Source organism: Mustela lutreola, chromosome 4 (genome assembly GCF_030435805.1).
Source record: "Mustela lutreola isolate mMusLut2 chromosome 4, mMusLut2.pri, whole genome shotgun sequence".
In the NCBI taxonomy this organism is placed as follows: Eukaryota; Metazoa; Chordata; class Mammalia; order Carnivora; family Mustelidae; genus Mustela; species Mustela lutreola.
Window position 1 is genome coordinate 80,341,645 of NC_081293.1, and position 17,424 is coordinate 80,359,068.

The 17,424-nt window shown below is 35.9% G+C and overlaps 1 protein-coding gene across 3 annotated transcripts in view; it reads left to right on the forward strand.

Annotated features, from left to right (window-relative positions):
- The window catches only part of RYR2 (ryanodine receptor 2), a 751,000-nt gene that overhangs the window by 362,341 nt on the left and 371,235 nt on the right, over positions 1-17,424 (forward strand). For all 3 annotated transcript variants that reach the window (XM_059170336.1, XM_059170337.1, XM_059170338.1), the window contains exons 11-12: positions 2,067-2,141; positions 9,346-9,502. In XM_059170336.1, coding sequence (XP_059026319.1) covers positions 2,067-2,141; positions 9,346-9,502 — 232 coding nt within the window. The remainder of the gene's footprint in view (positions 1-2,066; positions 2,142-9,345; positions 9,503-17,424) is intronic.

A 17,424-nucleotide genomic window follows, 5' to 3' on the forward strand; every position in this document is an offset into this window, starting at 1 on the left:
TTCTTATTATCACAACTAGGGGGTGGTGGTGGAGGAGACAGCTACTGCTGGCATTTGGTTGGTAGGGCCCAGGGATCAGGGCACTGGACAGTCACCCAGAGCCAAGAATAATCTGACCCAAAATATCCATAGTGCTGCTTTAGAAATTGATCTGAACTGTGATTTCTCAACATGACTTTCTCATGACCACCATTTGGAAAGCTTTTAAAAAAATTCCGACCTCAGATGTAGCTTAATTGGCCATCTTGTGAGTGCATGCATCGTGAGGGCATGACATCACATTCTAAAAATCTCTCCACGTAATTACATCTGCGGACATGACTGAAAACCACCACTATGGCATTGTTCGTTGGTACACATAAATCTCTTACAATGGATGGATCACAGAGATTCTGAGCCTACTGATCAATTTTAATATAAAAAAATGGAGAAGTGTCATTATTACCTTTGGATGTGACATAGCAAGGAGTGTAAAAGACTAGATCTAGAAGTCTAACTTAAAGATGTTAGAGGTACATTCTAAAAATGACTGTGAGGATGTCATTAGCAAAATCCAGAATGTGGAAACTCCAAGACCAATGATACAGATTTTTATCAAGAAATAATGCCAACAAGGAAAAAGAACGGGAGAACTTAAGAGAAATTTAAGCTACTTAGCAAATTTGTGTATCTTGTTTGGATCTTGATTTGAAAGAGCAACAGAAAAACAAAACATTTTTGAGAAAATGGAAAATTTGAATGTAAAACATGATATTTCACAGAAGTAAATTTTATGTGTATGTATTTTTTTGGAATTGTATGTGAAGGGGTAACTGGGGGTTATAGATAGAACAAAGATTGGCCTGTGATGATCGTTGTTGATCCTGTGTGCTGGGTATATGAAGTTTTATTATAATAATCTCTATACTTTTGTTTATCTTTGAAAAATTCCATAATAAAAACAATGAGAAGGAATCTCTAAGCATGTGGGAGGAAAAGCAGGTGAGGGAGCATGGTGCTCGAAAAACTGTCCGGACAATAGGTGTTTCCACAGTGTAAAACAAAAACAAAAGCCAGCAACAGTCCATCGAATTTGGAACATGAATGTCATTTGATGGCATTAGCAAATATGTTTCATTGGAGAAGTGGGTCTGAAAGCAAGACTGGACTGCACGGAGAAGTGAGAGGGTGATCATGAGGCACATAAAGAGGGTGAGCAGGAAAGGAGAATATGGTCAAGTGTGTTAATTATGTTTGAGTTAGGATAAGGTTATGTGTGTTTGAATGATGAAGGAGATCCAGTAGAGGCAGAGACAGTGAGTCTCAGGGAGGAAACACGGAGTATGCACAAGCATTGGTTTTCCTAAAACCATCTCAATGGGTTCGCATACAGTTGAATTTGGATAATCTGTATAAATTACTTAGCATTACTTCTACCATATTAACAAATTATCATAATGAGAGCTTTGGAATTTGTGTTGGTGTGATGCTCATTCAAAGTTATTTCTCTTCTTGTGTACCTTTTTTTTGTTTCAAGTTTATATTTTTGGTGGTCCTTATACTTTTCTGCCATCATTTTGCAGATTGTTATAATAAGGCACTAAAATTAATATGTTCTTATATTTCTTCAGTGTTCATATATCTAGAACAGAATTTAGAACCACAAATAATTATATGTGTATGTTGAAGTAATAAGGTATTAAACTATATGTAAACTCATAGCTGAGTACTTCAATGGACCTCATCTAAATAAGTCCAGTGAATGTATTTAGTGGGAGGGAGGGAGGGAGGGAGAGGCAGACAGGGAAAGAGGTGAGCAGCGGGGAGGCAGAGGGAATGAATGGAAGTGGAGGGAGAAAATGATGAGAGAATACATTTAAATTAAGAGTTTATCCAGGACAAACTTACATTGATCACTGTTACTGTTATTTCTGTTATTTTTATTTCCAGTTATACTGTCTCATGCCAGAAAGTATAAAACGGCTTTCCATTTGCTTTTCTCTTGTAATTGGCTTGAGAAAATAGAGTCCAAGAATGACACATGTTAAAATCGGGCTTATTTTTTTTCTTTTTTTTTTTTAAACCAGAACTGTTCACTATGAAGGTGGTGCTGTATCCGTTCATGCACGTTCCCTGTGGAGACTAGAGACACTAAGAGTTGCGTAAGTAGAATTTGTGAATAGAGCTGAGTGCTTCGAGTGTACAAAATACTTGCAGTGCTGTGGACTTGAGCTTTTATGCGAAAGCTCATGCAAACAACTATAGCAAACAAGCAAATGGAACAAGCAAATGAGAAACTGCTGGAGAGTTTCTCTCCTCTTGCCCTTCTTCCTACATTTATTTTGCTTTCTTTAGCCTTAATTCACCAGGTGGTATGCAGTAATTCTATAATTCTATATGATCTGCTCTTGTCTTTAGCCTGATTTGTTTGGGTAATGCCCTCTCCTCACCGTCTGTGCATGTCCTAGCAGAAAGTGCTTCTAGGACAGAGTGATGTAAGGTTTGGAAACAGGACAAATGGCTTGCAAGCCTGTTTTACATTTCAGGTCTGACATTGTCTGGGTTTAACAGTCTAAAGGGCCGTGTACACAGGAAAGTTGAACATGAACAAGACTACAAGGGTTGTTACTGGCAGTCACTATCCTTGCTTACAAATCCCTTGATCGCTGAGTAAGAAAACTGGATTGCAATAAAAAGTCACGGGGTATTCGTTCGATATACAAACAAATACATCTATATTCATATTCTTTTTTTTTTTCCTTTTTGGTGGCTTCAAAATTTTGTTCAGAGGTTGAGTTTTAGTTCCTGTAGATGAATGCAATGTTGATCATACTGGTGTCATTGTGAATTATTTTCATTAGAATTAAAATATTAGATTTTTTTTGTTGTTGATTGGAAGGTTCATTCCTTTGCCTACAGAGCAAGTTTTTAGTGTATTTGTTCCCGATTACATTACACTTTTAGGAAATTAATGATTTAAAGTTATAGTTTCCAGGAATGGCTATAGGGAACTATCTTAGTATAGCATAGTTACCTTTGTAAGGCCTATTATTTTGAGATTAATGCTTATCTAATGTTGATTAAAGTAGTTTAGTTATTTTTGCTTATATATCCCATACATTAGTTTTGAAACAATTTGAAAGGTGCATCCTTGAACATTGTAAGGTTTGACATTTACACTTTTCATTCTAGTTTTTTTTTTTTCATTATCAGTTTAAATAGATGTATAGAATATAATTCATGGGGTATTATTGGAAGTTATTTTTTTAAAAGATTTTATTTATTTATTTGAGAGAGAGGAGAGCATGAGAGGGGAGAAGGTCAGAGGGAGAATTAGACTCCCCATGGAGCTGGGAGACCAATGCAGGACTCGATCCCCGATCCCAGGAATCCAGGATCATGATCTGAGTGGAAGGCAGTCGCTTAACCAACTGAGCCACCCAGGTGCCCCGGAAGTGATATTTTAAAATGAAATAGCATACCACTCTTTTAAAAGTATCTCATTAACTCTAAATACTGCTATGATTTAATACCCATCTTTATTTATTTAAAAATACTTGAACATAGTCTACCTTAACAATAGAAATTATATACTCTTTAATTTTCATGATATTTGTTATTCTCCCATGACAGAGTTCTTTATTTCAAATCATTTTTTTTTATGATTGAAAGACTGTTTTTGCTCACTCTAGCATACACCTAAGCAACAAAAATATGTATGTAAATATTTTTGCATTTCTGGTGATAGTAAGTCTGTAACTTTAAAAAGTTCTTCTATTTTAACCCCATTAATTGTTAATTAGCTGATAATAAATTCTTCCATCTAAATACATAGCTGATCAAATTACCTAAGTATTAAAATTTTTGGTAAACATTGAACTTGAAAGAAAAATTTTACTGGAAATGCATCTCTGAAGGTGGTAAAAGAAGTGGTGGCCTCATAAAAAGAACTAAGGGGAACTCAGAGTTTTTGTGTGCTTCATAAATGATTCAGAGAATTGAGGGAAAGGGATTTTAAAGACATACAGGTATTTCCTTTACCTTGTGTGTTATAAAAATGACAGCTTAAATAGAGAAATAGTTAAAGTGAAGCTGAGATAGATGTTGCCACCATTGGAAAACAGACTCCCGCTGTGTTTTCAAATTTATAAATATCCCTCCCCTTCGTGATTATGTGCTTAAAGAAATGGGTTTGTTTTTTTATTTGTTTGTTTGTTTTGAGCAAAGGAGGCCCTAAAGACGTCTCACTTTGTAGATTAAAAAACTTGGGGCACCTGGGTGGCTCAGTGGGTTGAGCCTCTACCTTCAGCTCAGGTCATGATCTCAGGGTCCTGGGATCGAGTCCCGCATCAGGCTCTCTGTTCAGCGGGGAGACTGCTTTCTCCTCTCTCTCTGCCTGCCTCTGTTGATCTCTGTCTGTCAAATAAATAAATAAAATCTCAAACAAAACAAAACAAAACCAGAAGGATGCAAACTCCTGAAAACCAGGCAGGGCTTCCTTTTTGTTGTCAACGTTATTTTTGATGAACTGTAATTACATAAATCGAGGTCTTCTGCATATCCTTCCAAGATGCGATCTGGATTCTTTTTCTCTACTGTTGCCTATTGTTTGAAGTTTGAAATGGCCACTGTGGGGTCTGTTTTCACTTGAATGGTGGGGGGGGACTGAGAATATAGAAAGAAGCTGATCTCCAGGTCAGTCAGAGGTGAAAGGGGGCAAGTCTCCTGATTGCCTCAGAATCCAAATGACAGCAGGGGACTTAGAGCAGCTTGCAAAGCAGGTAGTTTTTCAATAGAGGAAAGAGAGATGCTTCTGTTGGACTCCGTGGCCCTTGATTTGCACCATTTGATCTTCCTGTCTGTGCTAGAAAAGCAGGAGGTTCACTTGTAATGAATGTAATTATGTTAAGTGTTTTTTCAGGTTCAGGTTCTGATGAATTTTTGAACTACCTTGACTTCATTGTAAATGTGCACATTAGACTACATTGACTTTACACAGCTTCTTACATGCATTGGCCATGTAAATACTCATGTTTTTCTTTTTACTTAGAAGATGATAGTCAAACATTCTGCTTATGTTTATAACAGAATTTTATACCCGAAGGTCAATCTTTATACTATAATATTTGGGATATTCATTCTTTTTTTCCTCCAACCAGGTCTCAAACTATATATTTGATATAGTTTATGCAGCCTAGTAGTTATGTATTTTATATCAAATACTCCTATAAATAAAATTAATACTGTCAAAAATTTTTCAGTATCATGAACATTTTAATAAGGTGTTTTTTTAACTTTGGGAGTTAAATATAATAGAAAACACATTCCAGTATTGTAAAGCTATTAGAACATTGTAAGTAAAATACATGTTGGTTTCTGTAGTAGGAATGATAATTGCTATTAAAAATATGCATTATGTATGCTTCAAGTTCTGCCTTCTTATATGTTACAAAGAACCCACAAAATCAAAGGTGGATGTATCATGACAACTGACCAAAATACTTCCTGATCCCTTGAGGTCATTTCAAGTGAATATAGATAATACATAGGGAATAGTTTTCTGTTGTGTTACCATATTCTATTTCTGTGTTACTGTTACTGTTTTCAGCTTTGACTAAATATTTGCGGCCTTCTGATGCTCCTAGGCTTGTCCTCTTTTCTTCTGGGCCATGAGCATTGGATGTCAGCTAATGTGAATGGCTATACACTAAAGAAAATGTACTTAGACTTTTCAGTGTTTTGCTGATAATTGGCCAGATTCTCTTGGTGATTTGATAGGTGTGCTTGTAAATATGCACCCTATTAAGTAGATTTGTACATCATATGCAGAATACCCTCTAGGAAATCTGGTACAAAGTATTGCTTGGTCTACATTTGGAACTATTTTGAAAATGAAGTTGTTTTTTATGATGATTAAGATGAGTCATTACTTAGAAAAAAAACATTTAGATGGTTCTTCAAATAATGAATGTGAATATTAAAAATAATTGTGTTTTTCATAGCATCTGCAAAGAATACACTTATTTTATAAGAGGGGAATAAACAAAGCTTTTTCCTTTACCAGACTAGAAATGATTTAATATTCTTTTGCTGGTAAGCAAATTTTAATTTCATTTTTAACAATACTGTGTTATTAGTAGGCTTTATTGGCACACAGTTATTACTTTAGTTGGGGGACTTGTCCAAATTAATTGCCTCTATAAACATATCCATGTAATAAAGATCTTATTACAGTATCACTTTGTTTTCCCTGCTAATATTCAAAGTGAAAAATCCAAGTTAGGAAATCAGCATAAAATGACTTACAGTTTACTAAAATTGGTGAATTTGAAAAAAGTATTCTCAATTTGTAGACTACAAAAGGCCCTATATTTTTTGATGACCTTTATAATCATCTTATATTAAAACAAGCTTACAAATTAATAAAATCATGTTAAAATTCTCCATACTTTCATTTTTTTGTCTATTTGATTCTTTACATAGTGATAAACGCTTCCACTGTAATTGTTTTTATATTTAATTATCTTTTTCTTTTGTCTCATTTTCTCTTTTCCATTGCCCTGTGAAGCTTCATGACATGCCTTCTTTTTAGAGTATGTTTTTTCTCTTTATAAAACACCCACATGTATCCTTTTTATGCTTATTACCTTAAATCCTAATTTGTTTAATATCAGCTTTGCCATCACTATTTCCTTTTGAATTTATATGCCTGATAATTTTTTTTTATTCATTCATTTTTAGCTCTTGAAAAACTTGATTTTCAGCATAATTCTTATCAGCGTTAAGAGGCCATCCTTGTTTTGCGCATAACTGCAGTCACATGCTCTACCCCTGAGCTATATCCCCTGTTTTGCGCATAACTGATCTAACTGAATGGTGTGGATATCAGAGCCATGTTTCAGTACCATAGTGCATACAAGGTTCATACACATGTGACTTTCAGCTTACACAGCACTGCACAAAATAAGGATGATCTGTATCTTGATTTTTCTGTTCTCCCCTATCTGGAAGTCATTTTAAAAAGCAGATTTTAATGTCAGTACTGCCTAGAGCAATCTATACTTTTATGCTATTCCGATCAAAATTCCACCAGTATTCTTCAAAGAGCTGGAGCAAATAATCCAAAAATTTGTATGGATTCAGAAGAGACCCAGAATCGCTAAGGAAATGTTGAAAAACAAAAATAAAATGGGGGGCATCACGTTACCTGATTTCAAGTTTTACTACAAAGCTGTGATCACCAAGACAGCATGGTACTGGCATAAAAACAGACACATAGACCAGTGGAACAGAGTAGAGAGCCCAGATAAGGACCCTTAACTCTATGGGCAAATAATCTTCGACAAAACAGGAAAAAATATACAGTGGAAAAAAGACAGTTTCTTCAATAAATGGTGCTGGGAATACTGGGCAGCTATATGTAGAAGAATGAAACTGGACCATTCTCTTACACCATACACAAAGATAAGCTCAAAATGGATAAAAGACCTCAACGTGAGACAGGAATCCATCAGAATCCTAGAGGAGAACATAGGCAGTAATCTCTTCGATATCAGCCACAGCATCTTCTTTCAAGATATGTCTCCAAAGGCAAAGGAAACAAAAGCAAAAATGAACTTTTGGGACTTCATCAAAATCAAAAGCTTCTGCACAGCAAAGGAAACAGTCAAGAAAACAAAGAAGCAGCCCACGGAATGGGAGAAGATATTTGCAAATGACAGTACAGACAAAAGGTTGATATCCAAGATCTATCAAGAACTCCTCAAACTCAACACACACAAAACAGACAATCATATGAAAAAATGGGCAGAAGATATGAACAGACACTTCTCCAATGAAGACATACAAATGGCTATCAGACATGAAAAAATGTTCATCATCACTAGCCATTAGGGAGATTCAAATTAAAACCACATTGAGATACCACCTTACACCAGTTAGAATGGCCAAAATTAGCAAGACAGGAAACAACATGTGTTGGAGAGGATGTGGAGAAAGGGGAACCCTCTTCCACTGTTGGTGGGAATGCAACTTGGTGCAGCCTCTTTGGAGAACAGTGTGGAGATTCCTCAAGAAATTAAAAATAGAACTTCCCTATGACCTTGCCATTGCACTACTGGGTATTTACCCCAAAGATACAGATGTAGTGAAAAGAAGGGCCATCTGTACCCCAATGTTTATAGCAGCAATGGCCACGGTCGCCAAACTGTGGAAAGAACCAAGATGCCCTTCAACGGACGAATGGATAAGGAAGATGTGGTCCATATACACTATGGAGTATTATGCCTCCATCAGAAAGGATGAATACTCAATTTTGTAGCAACATGGACGGGACTGGAAGAGATTATGCTGAGTGAAATAAGTCAAGCAGAGAGAGTCAATTATCATATGGTTTCACTTATTTGTGGAGCACAGCAAATAGCATGGAGGACATGGGGAGATAGAGAAGAGAAGGGAGTTGGGGGAAATTGGAAGGGGAGGTGAACCATGAGAGACTATGGACTCTGAAAAACAATCTGAGAAGTTTGAAGGGGTGGGGGGTGGGAAGTCGGGGTATCAAGTGGTGGGTATTATAGAAGGCACGGATTGCATGGAGCACTGAGTGTGGTACAAAAACAATGAATACTGTTATGCTTAAAATAAATTTAAAAAAATCTTAAAAACAGATTTTAATGATCATGACTTGGCTTTTTATCTTTTTCTTGCAACCATAATTTGTATGTTGTTTTTTGCATTTTATTTTTTTCCTTTTTTTCTTTCTTGACTGTTTTAGAATTCTCATTTTCTTGGTTTGTCCTTTTTGTTGATGAGTTTTGAATGATATAATTGTTCCACATTATTAAATTTCAATGCACAGGAATAGATTTCAAGTAAATGTATACTTTAATTTATATATATGAGTTCCAATCAATCATAATTAGGCATTGACGGAATTACCACTGTTTTTCAAGGCTGCAAATTCAACAGAAGTTTTTAACTGGTAAATTCTAAAGTTTTCTTTAAACTTATAATTTCCATATCTGTGACTAGTGATTAGACGTTAACTTGGACCACAAGTACTTAGTCATCTTTGCATGGGGCAGTAAATAGTAGTATGGGTGGCATTATATTTAAAATCCAGGTCTTTGAGTTAAATTTTGCTTCAATTTACTATTATCTGTGTAAGACTATTACTTAGTCATTCTGGATAACCAGTTTGTTGTTTGTGGAGTGAAATTCATACCACCAACATCACAAGGTATTTGAGAACTTTAAATCAGACAGTCTATGATAAGCAAAGTTCCTTGTCTCAACACATACTTCTTAATTGCTTTTTCTCCTATGATTGTGGATGCTGTTGGATCAGGTCTTAACTGTGTTTGTTAGGTGGAGTGGAAGCCACATAAGATGGGGACAGCCTTTCCGACTACGCCATGTCACAACAGGAAAATACTTGAGTCTCATGGAAGACAAAAGCCTTCTGCTCATGGACAAAGAAAAGGCTGATGTAAAATCAACGGCATTTACCTTCCGATCTTCCAAGGTAAGACAGAAAATATAATTTTGGATTACCTGTAATTATGTCCCCACCACATTTCTTTTGATGTTAGAAATGGAAAGAGAAAGGATGTGACTATCATTTCTCTTGGCATTTTTTGACATGTATTTCTAAATTTCCAGTTTCTCTTCCATCCATTCCTTTAAAACTCATTTCCTAAACCACTAAAACCTGCCCAGGTGTCTCACCTGCTTTATAGTTCTTTGGTTGCTTACGTATAAGACATTCATGTAGCTCGTTTCTGTTTACTTCGGCTTTGACAAGTGCACTTAGCACAAACTTCATGCTGTTGTCCTTTCAGGATATGTTGGTAAAGCAAAGTTCTCTGAGGTTCTTCGGAACCTCAGAGGCCCATTTATATATCTCCTCTTACTTGCAGACCTTTCTTCCTGGGTCTTTTGAATCATTTGTAGGGGAAAAAGCCTCCAAGAAAAACTCTTTAGATCTCTAGTAAGAATTCCTCTGAACCAGATGATGAATAGAATAGGAAAAAACACAGGCATGAAAGTCAAGTTGGAATGCTGATGCTCCAGCCCAGCTCGTCCCCTCAGGACCTCTTGTGTGGTGCCCAGCCTACCAACCCCACGATGCAATACCAACCCCACCCAGACTTCAGCAAAATAACAAACGTCTCGAACAGTGAGGTGTCTCTGGAGTAGTCAAAAATCACATGTTGAGTTGACAAATGCCAAGCATCTATTGTATTAATTTTGGTCATAATTATATACTTGTGTCCTTAATCTCATGAGGAATGTGAACTTGAGCAGAATGGTAGGAATGAAGCTGGATTACTGATTAGATTTGTCACAGAGCTGCAAAAGCTGAAGTCCCTGTTGTAGCTAAAGGAAGCTTGGATGAGTCCAGAAGTAACTATGAGAAGACAGTAGCCTGACTACACATCCCTAGTGCCTTTCTGTTAGTTCTCCTGCTTTGCAGTATGCAGAGTGATGGTAGATGGTCCACACTCTTGAGTTCCCCAGAGATCTCTGGGAGAGATGGCAGTATAGATCCCTATTCTGTATGGTGGGAGTAGAGAGCTGGAGCTCAGACAGGGCTCACATGTTTCTGTTTCTTGTGTGGACCCATAGAGAGCTCTGAATGCTGTATTTCATGGACGTCTGGTGGCCTGTTGCTCTTCGTCTCTGTAGATGGAAAGCACAATTGGTCTTATTTGTGAATGAGCTTAGTGCTGAGGGCTTTTTCCTCAAGCCTAACTAAGCACAAGGGTGGGAGTTTGTTAGTTTATCCATTATACATTACCTCAGTCCAAAAAGGGAAACAAACATTCAGCTCAGCAAAGAGGAATTAGTTATCTGATGGTAGAAGCCCTTTTTAAGTAAAAAACAAAAAACAAAACAAAACAAAAAGATGGTACCGATTAAAGTGACACAGAGCTTTAAGGCAGAAAATTAGAAAAACTAAAGGAAATGCATGGCCTCCTAAGGGCAAAATATAATTCAGCAAAACAAAATCCCAGAGAAGAAGAACCTGAACAGGCATATGACAATGAAAGATGTTGGAAAAGTTTTTCAAGCTGTAGCATTTACAGGGGCAAAGTCTAGCCAAAATTGGAGGTGAAAGGTAAAAAGTCAAAGGGGCAGTAAGTGCTCTGATTGCCTTACCAGCGGGCAAGTAATATTTTTTAAAACTGAAAAGTCAGTTAATGAAGTATAAGATTTAACAGTAAAAAGGCAAACACTAAAGTATAATGAAAAAAGGTGGTGAAGGGGGAGAGGGGACTTGGTGAAAAAGAGGAAAATATTACCGCTGTCGTTGTCTGTAATCCAATCCAGTAGAAAGAGGACAAGGCCAAAAGAACAGCCATGGAAACCCACAAGTCAACAGAGACAGGAGGCCACATAGCAAACGACTAGAAAAGAGAAAAATGTAACAACAGAAAACCTAAATGTGACAGAGTGGACATCTCATGTATTTTCCTTATCAACATATAAAATGGGCTAAAATCACAATTTAAAATAAAAATTTCATATTGGATCATGACATATAAATGATGCTGACTTTAAGAGAAACCTCCAAAGCAGTTTTATTTGGAAAGTTTGTAATTAAAAGATGGCTCATGGAATACCAGGAAAATACAAATAAGAACAAAGAAGTGTCTGATTTAATATCAGATGAGGAGAAATTCACATAAAAGAAAGTATTGAGTGAGACAAAGGATATTCGTATCATAGTATCAGTGCAGTTCCCTGAGGATGTAACAGTTAACCAAATCTGTGCACCACATAAAATGGCTTAGTATTCATGTTCATTAAACCAAACCTATAGGAGATCCAAGAGGAAATAAACAGAAAAACTAGTGGCGGGAGACATGAAGTCACTATTTCTCAGTTCATGATCATGACATACAGAAGATGTAAATGCCATGTAATAAGGAATATATACGTATTCCACACCACTGAGGAATTTTAGGGTGTCCAAGCCTGGGGAGCCTACCCAGGAACCCTTCCCCTCCACAGACATCCATTCACTTCAGAACATTTAAGGACTGTCTCGACCTGGCTTGGGAACTCACTGGGACCCTTTCTTTCCACACTCCTTGGCTTTTTAAAGACAATAATTGCTACATTTCTGTGACCTCTTAGAGGTCTGCCAACTGTAACTGATCTCACTGTGTATCAAGACACCCATTTTACAGGTGGGAGACCCAAGGGCAGGAGGGATGAATCACTTGTCCAAGTCACTGGGCTGGGAGTGTGGAAGAGCCATGGACAGGAGGTTAACTCTGCCCTAAACCACCTGTCCAGTGTGGGTTTAAATAACCACACCTGAACTCCAGGCTTGGAACCCTGAACTGTCTAGTTCACTCATCCCCACCTATCCCCTTGCCTGGCTACCCCCAGAGTCTGGAGGTGTGCCTTTCACCCTGAAGGGCCCCACACAGTTGACGCACCACCCCAGCCCTCCACAGGCTCCCAGGCAAAAAGTCAGAATTGTGGTGTAGAAATCTGAAAACTGAGTTTCTCTTTTCTGTTTTTGTTATTTCTGTAACAATCATATTCCAGTGGTCTCTAAAATTCTTGTTTCTGTAGAAATCTGAATACTGAAACTGCTGGTCTCCTTTTGTTCTTTCTATAGCAATCCTGATTCCCCAGGAGGTAATTGGATGGCTGTGCAAAATGGGGATAAGTTATTCACATGGATATTGGAAATACAAAAGAGAAATGTGTATTGACATATTTTTAAACTTTGTTGTATACATATAGCCACCGAACACACACACACCTATTATATATATATGAATACACACATGTTCATACATGAACACATGAACATATATGAACATACATATAGCAATGTAATTTTTCCTAATGTGGGGAGATTGTCTTACTGCTATAAAACCTGTGCAGGTTAACTTTATCATTCTTGGTCATGGCAAAAAAATTAGAAGACTCCAATATTCAACAAACATAGTTGATAGCTAAGTGGTATTAGCTTTCAGAATATACTGATCTGGAAAAATATCCATCCTAGTACCTAGTACATCCTAAAAAGAAAATTGTAATGTAATTTTAAAAACTTATTTTATTTTTACTTAAAAAAGAAATTCTTGTATGTGTCTACGTATATGATTATATGATAGATGCAGAAGGCTCTATACTAATCTTTTAATTTTGAGTACTTTAGAAACATCAGAATGGAAGGTATACGAGAGTAAGTATGGGGAAATTTTTTAACTTTTTAAAAAACAAATCTCTGGATTATTTTGCTTGTTAATAATAGCCGCATTTCTTTTGCAACAACAAAACATCAGTTAAAGTAGAAAACAACCATTGCACTGACATTCTTGGACATTAAGTTTTATGTACATTTTTTGTTGCTGGATGCCTAGAATTGGAACTACTCAAAAACTATGAATATTTTCAGAAGCTCTGGTTAGAAGTTCTAGGCCAAAATAGTAGATTTTGAAATGTTTTCCTCCAAATATCTCTGCTAATAGTCTGTCATTATTAGAGTGTAGCTGGCATCTGAAGAATTTTTACTGGCTAGATCTTTCTCATCCTCTCTGCTTGGGGGTTCTGTTTCTGGATTTTGGCAACTGTGTAATGTAATAGCTTACACTGGACATAGAGAACAAGGATCCCAATGGTACTTCGTAATGAACTATTAGATTTCTCTAAAACGAATCTCCTATTAAATTACTCTAATATGAAGGTAGTTGATAATTCACTGTCCTAAACTCCCACTTTTTAAATTCACCATGATAATTATATATGATAACATGGTTGAGAGTAGTGAGGTAGAGGTGAAAGCCAGGAAGACATTTTATTTCTACAAATACAGAATTTTCATCTAAAATCACTGGCAAATTAGGTAATAGTTCTTTCCCATGACATAGAAATAGAAAGTCCATCATTTCTTTCTAAAATTACTTTTTCATTATGTATAATAATCACAGAAAATTTTTAAAGGGAATAAAGAAATATAGTAGGGAAAATTACATTCCCTTACTCAGAAACAACTGTATCATATATGTATTTTACTTATTAGCAAATAGATACATATTTGAATATTTAAGCCAATAATTAAAATTGAAAACTGAGGAAAGTTGTTTTCTGCAATTACATAATAAAGAAGCATTGAACTTAGAACCAACTGAAATAGAATAAAAATAGTCTTTAATTGTACATGAAATTATCTATTTTTAAAACAAAACATTTTTTATATTATCAAGATTTTAGAGAAAATATTATAAATAAATTCTCTCATTACTATGTTAATTATCACATTTGCTCATGGCCCCTGGTCTTTGAAATAAATATAGGGTTTACTTAAAGGTGTATATATATATATATATATTTCACTTAAAGGTATATTTGTTGCTTTTTTTTCTTCAGTCTTTTTTTTTTTTTAGATTTTATTTATTTATTTGACAGACAGAGATCAAAAGTAGGCAGAGAGGCAGGCAGAGAGAGAGAGAGGGAAGCAGGCTCCCCGCTGAGCAGAGAGCCCAATGAGGGGCTCAATCCCAGGACTCTGAGGTCATGACCTGAGCCAAAGGCAGAGGCTTAACCCACTGAGCCACTGAGGCACCCCTCTTCAATCCTATTAACAGGTTAAAAATGCTTGTTATATCTTTATATGTTTTTATTATACTATTTCCAATAAAAATGATGAGTACTTCAATTTCTGGAAGGTGGAGACTTTTTTATATAGCATTTCTTCTATTCTTAGTATGTTTTGAGTACACAATTAATAATGACTGTTGATTGTTATAACTACTGTGTTGTAACTCAAGTCTTCATTATTGATGAAAAATTGAACTTTTCTAGATCAGTTGAAAATGTCAACTTTTGGATTTAGAATATGGTTTCGGAAATTCTAGAAGTAAAAATCATCTCTCATGATTCTTTGTACTTAATTAAGCAGTCCCTTCTCTGTAACTATTGAGACCCCTTTGAAAGTATATTCTTAAAGTTTAGCAAATCATTAAGATTATTCTTAAAAGTTTAAGTGAAAGTGGCTTTAAAAAACTATTCTAGTTAATATAAGGAGCAGTTGGGTTTTTTTGTTTGTTTGTTTGTTTGTTTTTTAATTCTCATTGGGATGTCTTTGACACTAATATGAGCAGTCAGTGCCCAGCCTCAAATTCAAGATTTGATGGAAGACTCAACAATTAATAAGTTCATATTTTCAGAATACTCAGAATAAAACTATTTTCCACTATTTTATAACCTATGTTCTCTTTTTTCCAGCTTGAGATACAATTGACATGTAACCGTGTATAAGTTTAAGCTACACAATGTGATGATTTGATACATGTATAAATTAAAAAGTGATTATGTTGGTTTTCCTTTAAAGATAACAGTTTACTTAATGAAGGATTCAATTTGATTTAAGTAGATTTTTTAGACTAAGTATTCCTCAGTTTCACTATTACTAGAACTTGAACGATCACTTTCAAGTGTGTTGAAATGTCAGTTTTAATCATTGGTAGGACTTGCCAATTACAAATTATTATGCTCCCCCCAGAAGTAATTTTTCTGTAGCTTAATATATCACTAAAATATTCCCCAGTGGGTGACTTTCTCCAGTTTTCTCTTTTCCACACACCCTGAACAAAAACTTTTTGCTGCTGAAATGTTGGAATACCTACCTTGAAAAGGCTGCCATTGAGATGACAGGACTTATGGATCGTATGGGAGAAATAGAAAGAACAAAACTTTTCAAGACATAGTTTTTAGTATTTCATTTTTATTTGGGGATTTTTAAAATTTTTGGTTCGAAAAATGTTTAAGATGTTTTAAAATATACACACACAGTGAAAATAAGTGTAACGGGTAACAGTTTGTCATATGCCAAGTAATGTGCTAAGCACCTTGCCTCCATTATCTTATTTAATCATAGATATGAAGCTTAGATAATATTTTTAATCTTCATTATGCAGTTGAGAAACTGAGGCTTGGATGGGTTATGTGGCAATTTCAGACTCCAGACATAAATACTAAAACTAAAACCCCTTTTATTTTATTTTATTTTATTTTATTTTTAGTATTTATTCCTGTTTCACTTTTTTTCTTTTTTAAAATTTTATTTTATTCTTTTTCAGTGTTCCAGAATTCATTGTTTATGTACCACACCCAGTGCTCCATGCAATACGTGCCCTCCATTATACCCACCACCAGGCTCACCCCCACCCCCCACAAACCCTCAGTTTGTCTCTCAGAGTCCACAGTCAATTAAAGGTTTAATAATAATAATGATAATAATAATAATAATGTCAGCTAGAAATGGTACATTGCTCACCTGTGATCATCTTGACTGTTATGGCTGTTGATTGATTAAATAGATGAAAAAATAAAAGCAAAGTGAATTTGTTTTTTTCTTATCAAAATAGTTACACAAAATCATCAGTGGAGATGGATTTTGCATTTAATCAGGATTAAATTCAAAATGAATTTTTTCAGTCACCCTTTACAAGGGGTACTGATGGCATAATAAAAATAATGCCAATTATAGGAGACATAGAAATTCAGTTAGAATTTTTATGCTGATCCTTTTTAGTGGCAGTCAGCTCAAGAATGAGCTCTGGGAAACCTTCTGTGGTTAAGATGAGGTATATGAAAGTTCAACCAGAGAAGCATGAGATATATGCTTACTAATGGATTTTTATTATGTAAATTATCACAATTTATGAGATTGTGAGGACTGGTTAAGCAAGTCTGGAGTCTATCCTGCAAGTGGCTGGAAAGGAAGATCATGATTAGGAGGGAACCCCACGGGGCTAGCTGCTTGCAGTCTCTGAGCGCAGGGAAAGCCTAAGCCCTCCATCAAGGACCCACCTGATTAACTGTCACTCACCCAGGGTATCTGCTCACTGTCAACTAAAATAGGGACCTTAAGTACATCAGCAAGATCTTTTCACTTTTGCCATGTAATGTAATCTGATCATGAGTGCTATCCCATCATTTTTATTGGCCCAAACCACGCTCCGGGAGTAGGGATTACACAAGGTATCAGAGAGCTTTTCCTAAGTCATTGTGATCTTGTTTTACTGCTGCTCAAAGACGCTTCCAGAACAAGAAATTTTTTAAAGCCCTTCTCTCCACAAACCCACCCACCAGAGTGTCTCCTCCTGAGATTTCTGAACACCAGGGGAAAAAAAAAAAAGCTATGTATTTTTATAACCCTGCTTGGATAGGCAAAGGTTGGCCTGGTCTGTCCGTTCCAATAATTTCTCTGAACCTTCTACATTTTTAAACTGAGTTCTCAGTGACTATTTTGTGTTTAAGTGTAGCACCATAAAGAAGCCAAAAAATTTTGACCTTGTAATTTTCCTAATTTTAATTATTGTTTGTCTTAAGGAGAACTGGCTAGGACAAAAACAAACACTCCCATCCTTTAAGCATAAAGGCCTTTTTTTCCCCCCGACTTCCTGTCTGTCAGCC